At 32.5% G+C, this 14,715-nt stretch overlaps 1 protein-coding gene across 1 annotated transcript; it reads right to left on the bottom strand.

Annotated features, from left to right (window-relative positions):
• Nucleotides 1–10,384: 10,384 nt before the first annotated feature.
• Nucleotides 10,385–13,362, bottom strand: LOC107852523 (LOB domain-containing protein 1-like). Its single transcript, XM_016697548.2, has 2 exons — nucleotides 13,076–13,362; nucleotides 10,385–10,979 (listed from the first exon to the last, which is right to left on the bottom strand). Exons 1-2 carry the CDS (start codon nucleotides 13,340–13,342, stop codon nucleotides 10,641–10,643), a joined length of 606 nt encoding a protein of 201 aa, XP_016553034.1. The 5' UTR covers nucleotides 13,343–13,362; the 3' UTR covers nucleotides 10,385–10,640.
• Nucleotides 13,363–14,715: the final 1,353 nt, after the last annotated feature.

Below are 14,715 nucleotides of genomic sequence, written 5' to 3'. Positions count from 1 at the left end.
GGTGCATGTTCATCCCTAAGACTTATTTTCTTTTTAATCTACCATATCTTCTAACCTAACTCCATTTCCCCTACCTTAGCCATTGCAGTCTCTTGTCTCTCCTCTCGTCGTTATCATCGTCATCGTCAACATCTCCTCTCTCTAATTGAATCTGTATTGTTGAAGTTTTATATCAAAACTCTTAAAATTTAACAGTTTGCTTACTTTTTTTATTGTGTGTAAATGAATGGTTTTACTAATGGGGTTTCATGGTTTTAACCCTTTTGTTGGATTATTAGAAAGGTATTTTTTAGTGACTTGGACATTTGTTACATTTCGAAAAAATTATTTTTATTTTGTTTGTTGGGTGTTTGAATTCGTCTAAATCTTGATCTTGATTTATGGGTTATTGTTGATTCATTTGATTGATTATGTTGTTCTGGTAGACTACTAATTTGATCAGAAATAGGCTGAACTTTGTTTACCTTTGATTTGATGATTTAGTTGATGTCTTTGGGATTTTGCAGCTCATGCATATTTTTAAATTGAATATTTGATGATTTAGTTGATGTACATTTCTTTCTTTCTCTTTCTAACAAACAAACGTATACATACATATATAGTTGGTTGCATGATTCATTTTATATAAATCCCATTCTTTCAATTCCTAATCTGAATCTTTTTGCTTTGAAATCTTTGAATTTTTGGAGTTAGGGGACTAAAACTTTCACTTTCACTTTGAAAATTTCTTTTTTTTTAAGAATCAGAAGTGATTGGCTTAGGTAGATTCCACCGTTTATGGTGTTTGTGTAGTTTCTTGATTTTAATTTAGGCGATCTATGTTGTATGAAATTTACTTGGTTTCTTCTGAGCAGCCTTCATTCTCAGAATTGTGAGTTGAACACATTCAGTAATCTTTCACTTTCTTGAAATTGTTCTAAAAAGTACAGAAATGCCCTTTGGTAAGTCTGTTGGTGATGTATGGTGAGATAAGAAAGGGAGAATTTGGTCAAATCAACATTACTCTTTCCATTGCAGTCGTAACAAGCCACTTTTTCAGCCAATGGCATTGTTCTAATTCAAGTGCATTTACCGAAATGTCGTTAAGTGCCAAAGCAGGCAGCAGGTCAACATGACTGCTTTGGCACTTGATGATTGAGCCCATTACCCTTTATTATTAATTAACGAAAGAAAAACACAGAGCAAAATTAGTGTTTACCTTGATATGTTGCAGTGGAAGAAGATAATTTTGCCACCAAAAGAATCGCTCCAAGTCAATTTAGTTTCTCGTAGAAACGGAATATAAATTCACAAGCTAGATGCCTTTCAATTTTTGGTGTTTTTATTTTTGGCTCGTCACTGCTATGTCTTGTTCAGAAGGAAGAGATGAATTCCAAATATATGGAGAAGTGGAACAGTAACTATTCCCCCGAAGTTTCAAATTCATTACGTATCTCTTTTTTTCCCTCTTATTTTTCAGATAATCCAAAAATAAAATTTCGGGTCGGGTTGGTCCACATGGGTGACCCATGACCTGTAATCCAACATCTCCCACTTCGCACATGGTGGACAAGACCCGAAGCAGTGTGACTTCAACACGTCATCTATTCATACGGGAAATAGTTCGTGCGATCTGTGAGCATCTGGAGCTTTACCCATAAGGATTTATAAGCTACATATAGGAATCCAATCACATGTGGAAATAATTCTCTATTAATATGAGGATTTTAATACTCATAATACCCCAGATATTATTCACTATTTTAGTAGTTACTTATCCGATTTCATCCTCTTTAAAGAGGTGAACTCGAGTTCATTATTAACTTTATATACACAATTACACTCGAGACCATATGGTTAGTGTAACATTCGACTTGTGTTGACAAGTTAAAATATTTATTTTAATCGTCTTTTCTTTCTATTCGAATCTATCTGTTCCAAATCAACTGTTTTTCTAGACATGCAATACATTATCGAATCTTTCATGGCTATTAGTAACATGCTAAAGTAGCAACACCGATCGAAACTTCAAGAAACAGTCAAAGTTCTAAGGGCATTTCAATGAAAAGTTAAAATAACTTTGAGGGTCTCACACAATGAAGAAGCAGGGATTCGTTCTTCCATTAACCCATTAGTCGTTAAGCATGCGTGGTATGAAACACGTGCTACGATCTTCTCACTTTATATTAGTGCGGGTGTCTTATTCTTTTAGCCATTCAACATCGTACAGATCTAGGTCTAGACACTTCTAAATGTCTAACCTGAGTTTTTTTTCTTTAATAATCCTCAAATACATATTCTTAGAGAAACTCATATTTGGCTTTACAAAATAAGTCATTATCTTATGGTGGAACTTTTCTCTTCACGTTCCTCGACATAAGAGGCAATTGCTCGTGTGAGAGAGTCAATCTAGCGACTTGTTTGACACACTGCATTAATAAAATATACTTTCACATACATATGAGATTGAACATAAAATCAAGATTCTTATTTTGATAATAATTGCAATCAAGTCATCCACAATACATAATCATATCTTACGTAATTCTAGAGCCATAACATGTTTCTCAAACAAGACTCTAGATATCGTATTAGTAATAGGATCAACTATCATTTCTCGTGTAGGAATGTATTGTAAATTTATTTCTTTACTTGCTACTATGTCTCTTATAAAATTATACTTAATATCAATGTGTTTGGTCTTGCTGTGATATTTAGGATCCTTTGTATATGCGATAGCCACTTGACTGTCACAATATAAAATCATGGGATCCTTAGTATTCTTTGCGATGTTCAAATGCTCAAAGAATCTCTTCAACCAAACAGTTTTTTGTACTGCAGATGCACAAGCCATAAATTTCGATTCCATAGTTGACAGGGCTGTGCAAGTTTATTTCTTACTTTTCTATGAAATTGCACCACTTTTTAGCAAGAAGGCACAACCAGAAGTTGATTTTCTATCATACCGGTCACCAGCTCAATCAGCATCTGTATAACCTCTTATAGATAAATCAGATTCACTATAGCATAGTGAATAATCAGCAGTTCCTTTCAGGTATTGAAAAATTTTCTTTACTGCTTTTCAATGATCTCTTCCAGAATTGGATTGATACCTACTAATTAGACCCACGGCATAACAAATGTCTGGACGAGTACACATCATAGCGTACATCAAACTCTCAACTACACTAGAATATGGTACTCGAGACGTGGATTCTTTTTCTTTTCCAGTCTTTGGACACATTTCTAGGCTTAAAGTTTCACCTCTTGCTATAGGTGTATCCATGGATTTTCAACTATTCATTCAAAAATATTTCAAAATTTTTATTATGTATGTTTCTTGAGATAGACTTAAAATTTTCTTGGAACGGTCTCTTTGAATTTTAACACCAAATATATAGTCTGCTTCACCCATATCTTTCATGTCAAATGACTCTGAAAGCCATGACTTAATAGTTTTTACGTACTTCAAATTATTTCCAGCTAATAAAATGTCATTCACGTAAAGCGAAAGAATCACAAATATTTTATTGGACTTTTTTACATAGATGTAATGGTCTTCATCGATCATGGTGAAATTAAATGAAATCACTTTCTTGTGAAATCTCAGGTACCACTTCCTTGAAGACTGCTTAAGGTCATATATTGATCTGTTTAATTTACAAACCTTCTTTTTTTTTGCCTTTAACAACAAAACCTACAGGTTATTCCATGTAGATTTCCTCATTTAGTTCTCCATTGAGAAAAATGGTCTTCACATCTATTTGGTGTAATTATAAATCTAAATGTGCAACTATAGCCAAAAGCAAGCGAATTAATGTCAATTTCACAACTAGTGAAAAAGTTTCCTCATAATCTATTCCAGCTTCTTGAGTAAAACCTTTTGCCACCAATTGTTCTTTGTGCCTTTCTATTGACCCATCTGATTTGCGTTTAACTTTGAGAATCCATTTGTTTTCAATAGCTTTACGTCCAGAAGGAAGGTTAACTAGATCCCAGACTTTATTGGTTTTCATGGACTTTAATTTTTATTTCATCTTTTTTATCCATTCATCTTTTTCAGGACTCGATAAAGCCCTAGTCACAGAATTAGGTTCATCCAATTCTGTGGGATATATCAGAAAAATAATCCTCAATATCATAAGATTGTTTAGGCACACCTTTTCTAGTACTCTTACGTAATTAAAGTTCAGATTCTTCAATGGGATTTTAGGATTCACAACTCCCACTTGGACCGAGAATCATTTCTTGTTCTATTGAATTATGAAGCATATCCGGTGACATTATTTAATCATCTGAATTTAGCATTTCGTAAAGAGGTTCATTTTACTTTATTTCACCCCTTTTTGAAAAATTATTTTCTAGAAATGTGGCATCTCGTGATTCAATTTCAATAGTACTTCCATCTTCCAATTCACCAATGAACACATATACTTTGGAGTGTTCTGAGTATCTTATAAAGATACATTTTTTGTCTTTTGGACTTAGTTTTCCAAACTTACCAAAATGATCTTTAATATATACAGTACAACCCCAAGATCGTAGATCATTAAAGTTTGGTTATTACCAGTCCATAGTTCATAAGGAGTAGAAGATACTAATTTAGAAAACACTTTGTTAAATATGTAGGCCGCAATTAATAATGCATCTCCCCAAAAGAGATTGGTAAATTTGTCTGCACTATCATGGACCTTGTCATATCCAACAATGTTCTATTCCTTCTTTTGGCTACACCATTTTATTGAGGTGTACAAGGAGTAGTTAATTGTCTGATAATGCCTTTTTCAATACACAATTCTTCAAACTATTTTGACAAATATTCACGACCTCTATCAGTTCTTAATGTCTTTATACTTTTTTAATTGATTCTCAACTTCATTTACATATTTTTTGAAGCATTCAAGTGCTTTGGATTTATGAGATATCAAATAGACATAACCAAAGTGCGTGAAATCATCAATAAATATAATAAAATATGAAGCACCAGTCTTTTCCCTCACATTTATTGGACCACAGATATCAAAATGGATTAATAACAACGGAAATTTGGCTCTTTTAGCCTTCCCAAATTATTTATGTTTAATTTTTCCGGCAAGATAATTTTGACAAGTTGGCATTTCAATTTTGGAGAAAGAACCTAGATTTCCTTTCTTTGCCAATCTATTCATTCGATCTTGCCCTATGTGACCCAATCTAGCATGCCATGTAAGTATATCAACATCATTATTACTTGAATAACATGGCATTACACAACGGTCAACATAATATTCATAAGTTGAAGAATTATAATCTAAAATAATAAAGCGATCATAACGATGTCCAAAATCATAAAAAAAATATTATATAGAGTAATTCTTACACAATTACAACTAAAAAACAAATGAAAACCAACATCTAAAAGAACAGACACAGACACTAAGTTTTGTTAAATTTTCAAAGCATATAGGATGTCATTCAACATTAAAGACCGGCCTCCACGCAAATATACTTTGCAAGTGCCAATCTCTTTGACTTTGAGTCTTGCATTATTTCCTACATAAATCCACCTTGAGTCAGGTGAAACTCGATGGAACTCCACAAATGCTTCTCGACCTCGACTTACATGGTCAGTTTCTCCTGAGTCTACAATCCACATTGGATAGATTTGGTAAACAGTGCTAGAAATATATGTAGCGCTTAGAGATGCATTTAGAAATGCTACTTTTTTTTGCTTAGGACATTCACGATAAAAATTCTCCAGAACTTGGAAATTGTAGAACTTTATCTTGCTCTTGTCTTTCTTCTTGAAAACCCTTTTTTCCTTCTTGGAATTTGGCTTGTTCTTTTTCTCGGGGGTTCCTTCTTTGGTCTCTTTACCCTTTCAGTTCTTTTTCCACTTCTTCTTACGCTTGAATCCTGAAGATTTCTTACCACTTGATTCTGCCATATAGGTATTAGAAGTAGCTTTAGCAGCACCAAGCCGCTCATCTTTAAGTTCAACATGACGGGCAACATCAGAAAAAGTTTTGATGCTACATTGTGGGTTAAGATGACCTTCAAGTGTTCCCAACTATTGAAAAGTGATCGGATCACTGCCTGAACCTGCTGCTTATCCGAGGGAATGTGACCAACATTTTTGAGTTGAGCTATCATATTCGACATTACCCTAAAGTGTTGTTTGATGTTCTGATCATGAAGCTTCTTGTAAGTTTCAAACTTGATAGTCAGCTGTCTGAAGCGGGTGACCGAAGTACCCCCATATGTTCCTCGCAAGTGTGCCCAAATGGCATTGAAAGTAGGAAATTTCTCACACTCATGTATGAGGTCATCAACTACAAAACTTACAATAATTCCACGTCCAAGGGAATCAACCTTTATCCAAGCCTTATAAGCTTCAAGGTCTCTTCTGTGTTGTGCAGCATTGCCCTCTTCTGGTATACTTAAGACATGGTTAATACCTTCAAGAGCATTTTGGTCCTCCAGTACATACCATATTTTACGACTTCAAATGTCGTAGTTGTCTTCATTTAGTTTTTCTCCTTTGTTCAAGTCAACAATTATACATTTTGACGCTATACCTGTTATTAAGAGACAATCACACAAGTATTTATCAATTATGCATGCAAGTTACACATTCAAGCAAATCATTTCACATAAAGGTTTTATGTTTAGTGTATAATCGAAAGGACACTTAAGAATCTGATCGTCTTCTACGAACTAAACATTTGACCAAAATTAGAAATTAATTTCTTAATGTGTATTAGAATGATAGCTTTCAATTAAGTCATTTTAATCTCAAATGAATGAATGTAATTCACGTAAAAGGAGATAAACAATTTAATATATATATATATATATATATATATATATATATATATTTATATTTATATATATAATTTAAATTTAATTAATAACTTTACGCTACAAGTCAATCTAAAGATAAAAGTCATTCCACAAATATTCTAGACAACTTATGTACACCCAAAAAGGCTCGCTAGGCCAAATCTCGTGATAAATATTAATTAATCTCTCGTCCCAAGGGTCACGGAGAAAATTTAGTAAAATAGCTAATGCTTCCCAATCTAAGATTTCTACATAGTTTCTAGTTCTTCACGTTTTAATTCAAACAAATGAATAAAACTAGCAACTGTAATGTTAGGGGTCATCTTAAAAGACTTGAATTCTTTCAGCTTCTTCACTCTTTCCCTTCGCATAGCCCTTTCATTTCATAACAGATTTTGTCTCGCTCTGGGGACACCATTTCATATGATCTCACGACCTCGAAAACATTCCCTTCGACGATGTGTCCTTCCACTTTATCTCTTTGCTCGACATCCAGAACTCCCAGTTGGAATGATTTAAGTTTGTCCCTGTTAACTCATTTCTGAAATAGGAACCAAGAAACAATTAGAATGGTTTAACCACTCAATGTGATAACTTATGTCACAATTTATCGTAAAAGATAAAATCTGTTAAAATAAAATTATGGACTAATTAAGGCAAAAATAACATCAAGTCTAATTCATACACTTATTTAATCCACTTTAATGAATAATTACAAAAGATGACATGAATAAAAATAGGCTTAAGTCATTGATATACACTTAAAGTTGTCCCAAAATTTTACTTAAACCCCTCAACTAAGGTCTGTACCTATCAGACCCCTAACCCACTCGAATTTTTATCCAATCAGGCCTTTTTTATACAATCAACAAAAGGTATAGAGTGTGTGTAACACACTCAGCTGATGTGGCAAAATGGACCAATAAGAAAACGACACATGGCAAATGAATTTGTTTTAAAAAGCCTATTAGTTAAAAATCCAATTAAATAATGACACATGTTGTGTGGGTCCAAAAATTATTTTAAATATATTATAATTTTTTAAAAAAAATAAAAATAACTGGTTCCTCCCCCTCTCCCACCCTCCATTTTCTATGAGAAGTTGAACTTTTTTTAAAAAAAATTAAAACTGGTTTCCTTCTAATATTCTTAATGATAAAGTGAAGAATAACAAAATCAGGATAAATAAAAAATTAAGAAATCCATTGCAAATTTCAGTTTTTTTTTTACTTCTCATTTTACTTAAACAAAAAACATAAACAACTAATTCTTAAAACCATTCCAAATAGTGATACACCATCTTCTTCTCCATTGCCAAATACCATTGAGATTTCAAGATTTGGACAAGAAATCTTAACCTCGAGATTTCAAGATTTGGACAAGAAAAATGGTATCTTTCTTATACTATTGAGTGTTTAAATGCAATGAATTAATCCGGCAAACTTTTATTTTTTGGTAAACTTTTATTTTTTTTGAAAAACTAATGGCGGGAAAGAATTAAGAATAAGATCAAACTTAATCGAATACAAACATTAATTCAAAAGTAAGAACAAGAAAGGAGAAAAAGTAGAAAAAATAGGAGGAGAAATAAGTTTTAAGAAAAAAAAGAATGAGGAAGAAGAATGGAGAAGAAGATGAAGAGGGGTATCAGATGGGGGAGGGGGATATGTTGGAGGCTTTATTTTAAAAAGAATTATTTTATTAAATTTTTTTAGGGGCCGTTAGTGTTTTTTTTTAAATTTTGTTTATTAAAATTTTTTTGGGGCCCTCAGTGCCACTTGTCACCTTTCTATTTGTGATTTAGTGAAAAGAATCATTGCTCACGCATCTCCCGCGATTACATTATACGCGGTGTGCCATGTAGGCAAAAAAGACCTAATTGGATCAAAATTCAAGTGGGTTAGGGGTCTGATAGGTATAGGCCTTAGTTGAGGGGTTTAAGTAAATTTTCGGTACAACTTAGAATGCCTATTGATGACTTAAGCCATAAAAATATTATTATCCATTTCCACTAAAAATATAACTAGTTCATTTAATGCTTCTTTAACATCTATTCTTATATAAATAATATGAACAGTAGTGGAACTATTAGTGAAAATATAAAATATAGTACTAATATTAATTGCACTATTTTCTAGACACTATTATCTAGAATAGTCAATTATCGTATACTTCACCCAAAAGAAAAAGGTTAAGAAACAATATACTTCACCCAAAAGAAAAAGGTTAAGAAACAATCTTCATCTTCATCAAGAAAAGACATATTGCAAATTGCACAGTCATATGTGACAAAGACCAAAAAATAATAAGGGCCCATTTTCACGCAAATAGATTTTAAGTTTTCAGGCAAATTTTTCACCGTAATTATTTGTCCCTCACCGAATTCAGCCATTCCAAATCCGAAATCCACTTTCCCCCACCGACTCCACCCATCACCGGCGAAATCATCGCCAAAAACGGTCTGAAAATACCATAATCGACGATCAATAGCTGCCGTCCCCATTTCTCCGGCGTAGCCTGCCTTAGCACCGCCCGTCCCCAACAAAACGACCAACTCTTTTGGGGATTCTTATAAAATAATGCAACGGCACGTCTTACGAGATTGGCAGCGCTTATGACCGGATCAACGACACGTCTTACCGGAGTTGTGACGCGTTTGACCGGATAATCAGCGTCTGACCGAACTAGCGGCGCGTTTAACCGGAGACCAAAAATTTTATAGGTACTGTTAATTTACGATCTTTTCAAGAATTTTTGCACACTGAACTCAAGAAATAACATTAAGACAGGGCAATTCAACGTAGTCTCTGATGCCGCTGAAAGAAAAAACAGAGCAAAATCAGTGTTTACCTTGATATGTTGCAGCGGAAGAAGATGATTTTGCCACCAAAAGAATCGCTCCAAGTGAATTTCGATTCTCTTGAAAACGGAATAAAAATTTACAAACTAGATGCCTTTCAATTTTTGTTTTTTTTTTGGGTTTTGGTTCGTTACTGTTATATCTTGTTCAGAAGGAAGAGATGGGTTCCAAATATATGGAAAAGTGGAACAGTAACTGTTCCTCCTAAGTTTCAAATTCATTACATATCTCTTCTTTTCCCTCTTATTTTCAGATAACCCAAAAACAAAATTTCAGGTCGATTCGGGTCGATCCACATGGGCGACCCATGACCCGTAATCTAACAAGTAGAAATATATATATATATTTGGCGACCCATAAGTTGTATCAAGGGTATGTGATTCAAACTGCTGCTACTCCTTATTATTATGAGCGGGTCTGTCTTCATTATAGTGTACTATATTTGTACACAAAATAAATAATTTAATCTTAAATATATAGTATATTTTTCAACGAAGAAATTTCAAGTGAATCCCATTATACCGTACCCGTCTGATTGAACCATGAGGATTTTAATTTCCATAATCCTCGCCCATAAGATGGTGTAATGTTTACACCGCATCACCAAAAAAAATGTAACTATAGATAATTATTCATTAAAAATAAAACTAATAACCTAAAGAATAAGAGAAATTACTTGCTATAACATATTAAAAAATATTGATAGTATTAAAAAGAATTGCATTACAACAAGAAGAAATATATTCATTTAGAAATTTAGTAAAGCATCCTTTTATCATTTTCATCTTCAAATAAAAACTAAAATAGGTCTCATGAGTTACATCTGATTTCGTCAAAGTGCAATTCCTTGATATTACATATTTTTATTAAATTTAAAGTATATGTCACTAACTTTTTATACCCCCTTTTCCTGGGGGATAATTCTAAATTAATGTCTAATTAATTTAATAGTAGAAATTTTCACCCAACATTATTTTAATCATGTCCAAAGTGGTTCCCAAGCTGCATATACACTGTTATCTTCCAAAAACATGCTGGTATTATTTCCATAATCATTAATATGATCTGAAGACAATAAGCTGCTGCTGCTGCTATTTTCTGATACTTCCATGCAAACCAAGGCCAGCAAATTAGAATTTTGGCACTTTAAATTCATGATTTCTGCGTGTGCCTTTGCAAATTCTGCTTGAAGCTCACTTATTTGCTTTTGCAATTGGCAAATTGCACCAGCACACCCATAAACTGGATCTCTTATTCTTGCATTTGCCTCGTACACCATACTATTCACTGCATCCGCTCTTTGTTCCTCTGGAAGCTCCTATTGAATTTTACACCATCAGTGTATAACGAATTCGAAGTTAACTAAACTCTTTTAGTACGGATGTAGTCTATATAACTTAAATAATTTTGAAAATATTACGTCTTGTAGCAGACTGTTTGCCTTATTATAGCTATCATTTAATAAACTGATAATGTAATATAATTAAAAAATATTGAATTAATTAAAAAATGAGGGATAAAAATCTCAAGACTCATTATTTTTCTTTCATGTTTGAAGAAATGGAGATTCTAATTGTTAGGTTATCAAGACTGAACTTAAAAGAGAAGGTATAATAAAGGAAAATTAGCTTTAGTTCATGTGGAAAATTTTAAAAAGCTATGTGTGGAATGTGAAAAAGATCAATTTAGAGAAGTCTCACTACAGCTAAAATGACCACGATTATGTCAAAGAAAAAGAATAATGATCAACTAAAAGTAAGCATTATTTGATAAATTGGGCCAAACATCCAAGACCGTCAACTAACAAGAAATTGAAGTTCAGTTGTATATATCTACGTCCAGATCTTTGAACGCATGATGAATATTGAAAGTGAAGCTTTTATATCTTGACTGCGTAAACGATTTTTATGCTGTCACGTTAGTATAATAATTATATATTAAAAATTATTGCAAGTGAAATCACATGAAAAAATAAGATGATTTATGTGTCATAACATGTTACTTAAAATATACTAATAGCAAAAATTATAAGGTAAATTACTTATATATGTTCATATGTGAAAACGCGACGAATATATATATATATATATATATATATCCTGATAGTGTAAATATATTTTTATGTTATCAAGGTACGATAATAATCACATGTAAAAGTTCATGACAAGTAGGATTAAGATATAATATATAAATATGACCCTACACTTGACACCAAATTATAATTTTGATCGTGTACAAATATGACCTTTAACTATTCAAAACTGCACAAATATGACCTCCAATCCTATGTCGCAAAACGCGTGTTGTACACGCAAAACTGGACGTGTCGGGCTAAAAGTTTGAGCATTCCACCAGTAAAAAAAAAGGGTAAAATGACTATTATGCCCTTACTAATTCCTTTTTATATATTTAAATGACTTTTTACTATTATTTTTTTATTATTTTTTGCTCAAAGATGAAACTATACTAATAATAAATTAAAAAATTATAGTTTTAATAAAATATTATTAAATTAGCGTTATTATAACATTATTAAATTTACATTATTAAAATATTATTAATTAACGTTACTAAAATGTTATTAATAAAACATTAGTAAGGGCAGTAGTAATAGTATATTAAATTAACGTTATTAAAACGTTATTAATAAAAGGTTGTTAAGGGCATTAATAATAGTATATTAAATTAACATTATTAAAACGTTATTAAGGACAGTAGTAGTAGTATATTAAATTAACGTTATTAAGATGAAAATTTTATTAAAATATTGTTATTAATAATAATAATAATAATTAGTCGTAGTAATAGTGGTGGTATATTGATAGAAGCAATAGTAGTACGTAATATGTAGAAATAGTAGTAGTAGAATAATAACCAACAGCGGAAAGGGGCTGCCCCAACTTACCCAGAGATTGAGGGTTCGACCCTGGGTATGGACAAATAATCTGTTGGGAGCTCTCCCCCTAAATAGGGCTCGACGCAGGGCGAATCCGAATATAATCGGACTCCTAAAAAGTGGGTATCGAACACCGGGTGATTTAAACAAAAAAAAAAAGTAGAATAATAATAATAATAATAATAATAAGCAAAACGACATCGTTTTTAACTTATAGAAGCAAAATGACGTCGTTTTAAATTTCAGATTAAAAGTCCTCCCAGTCTGCCCTTTTAATGATGTGGCACCGTATGATTGGATTACATATCCACGTAGGCGCAAGTGAAACTCACGCATGAAGATTACAAAATTGGAGGTAATATTTGTTCAGATTTTGAATAATTAAATTTATGCACTATTAAAATTTAAGATGAAAGTTATAATTTGGATTAACTAGTCATCTGAAAATAAAGCAGGTTATAACCAGTTACAACATACGTATTTACAATACACTGACAGTAAAAAGTAAAATACATTACCTGCAACATTTTGATGATGTTGCTAGCACCAAAGACTCTATGAGCAATGGTGAACTTAAGGGGTTCAGTGGGAGGAAAATAAGGTGCCAACACACATTTCTCAACACATCTCCTGCGCAAGATTTTACAGGCAGCACAGGGAGAAAGAATCACTGGAGGAGTTGATAATATGCTGCTTGTTGCAGTGGCAACAGTACTAGAAAATGAAGATGATGATGAATTCATTGAAGAAATTGTGGCGATGGTTTTGGGATCACTGCATTTCATGGTGTTGTTGTGGGGTTGGGGGGTGGGGGTGGGGGGTGAGGAGTAGTGAAATATTGTACTCTATGAATGGAGTCTAAATTGAACACTACCGTGGGATTAAAGAGTTAGTGAGATAACAATATATATAGAGGAGGGAAAGAAAAATCTTGGGCCGGACCGGGCTCATTTGGGCTTTTGAAAAGTATTTGGAAGTCAACTTTTTTTTTTACTAAAAATTACGCAAATACACAACTTATATTTTCAATATTACAAAAAATCTTAACTCTCTAAATATATTACAAAAATTTTAATATATACACAAAATATTTTGTATGTGTCGACTATGTTATGTATATTAGTAGGGATACATTTAGTAGGGAGAGATAATAAAATAATTAAAAAAGTGTAATTACTTCTAAAAGGATTGGTATTTATGCTATTTATACTTTTTTTTTTGTGTAAATAATATAAATACCAACCCTTTTGGAATTAATTACACTCTCTCTCACTTTTTTAATTGAGATAATACATCAAAATTCTCTTGAACTTGTCCCGACAACTTAGTTTAACACTTAAATTTTACGAATAATTATTTACCCCCATTAACATCACCCCTAATACTGAGGTAACATTTAAAAAATGCTTGAATTTGAAAAAAGAAAAAAATGAAAAATAAAAAAAATTCTCCTTCTTCTTCTAACCCCTCCCCACCCCATCCTAATCTCCTCCCAAACCCGCCAGCCACTACCATCAGCACCCCTCCAAAATCTAACCCCAATTACTTCTCCAATTACCAAATCTCACTCCTACTTCTAATTTCTCCTCCTTCATCCCCAATTAAAAAAAAAAATTGAATTTGAAAATTAAAAAAATTGACATGATTTGAATGTTTGGTTGTTGATTTAGAGAATTTGGTGTTGATTTGATCTAATTTATAAGGTGTGTTGGATTTTTAGTCATTAATTTATGATACTTTTTTATGGGGTGGAGAAATTGATGGTGATGATATTTTCTAGCGAAAATTCGTCAAAAAATATAAGCTTTTTTATGGTCTTCGTACCTAAATTGATGATTGGTTTAATTGTTTGGATGTTTGGTTGTTGATGCAAGTTTTGATTTGAATCAATAAACAAATTTGAATGTTTGATTTGGATGAAAGCTTTGATTTGAATTTTGTACTCTACATCCTTGATCAAGCAAAATGTGGCAAGGAGAAGGTAAATTTGGCAGACTCCAATGTCCGTCCACTTGAGATGTTCATGTGCAGCATAGTCCGAAAAATGGGTTATAGGGAAAGCTTCAGATAGATGTCTCAGTACATCAAGTAATTGGGTCTAAGAAGTGAGATTTGTTGTTCTGTTTTAAGTCTCTCTCATTACTGGGGGCGGGGATGA

This window comes from Capsicum annuum, chromosome 5, assembly GCF_002878395.1.
Source record: "Capsicum annuum cultivar UCD-10X-F1 chromosome 5, UCD10Xv1.1, whole genome shotgun sequence".
Lineage (NCBI taxonomy): Eukaryota > Viridiplantae > Streptophyta > Magnoliopsida > Solanales > Solanaceae > Capsicum > Capsicum annuum.
Note: the sequence above shows the minus strand (reverse complement) of the source record. Positions and strands in the feature narration are given on the sequence as shown.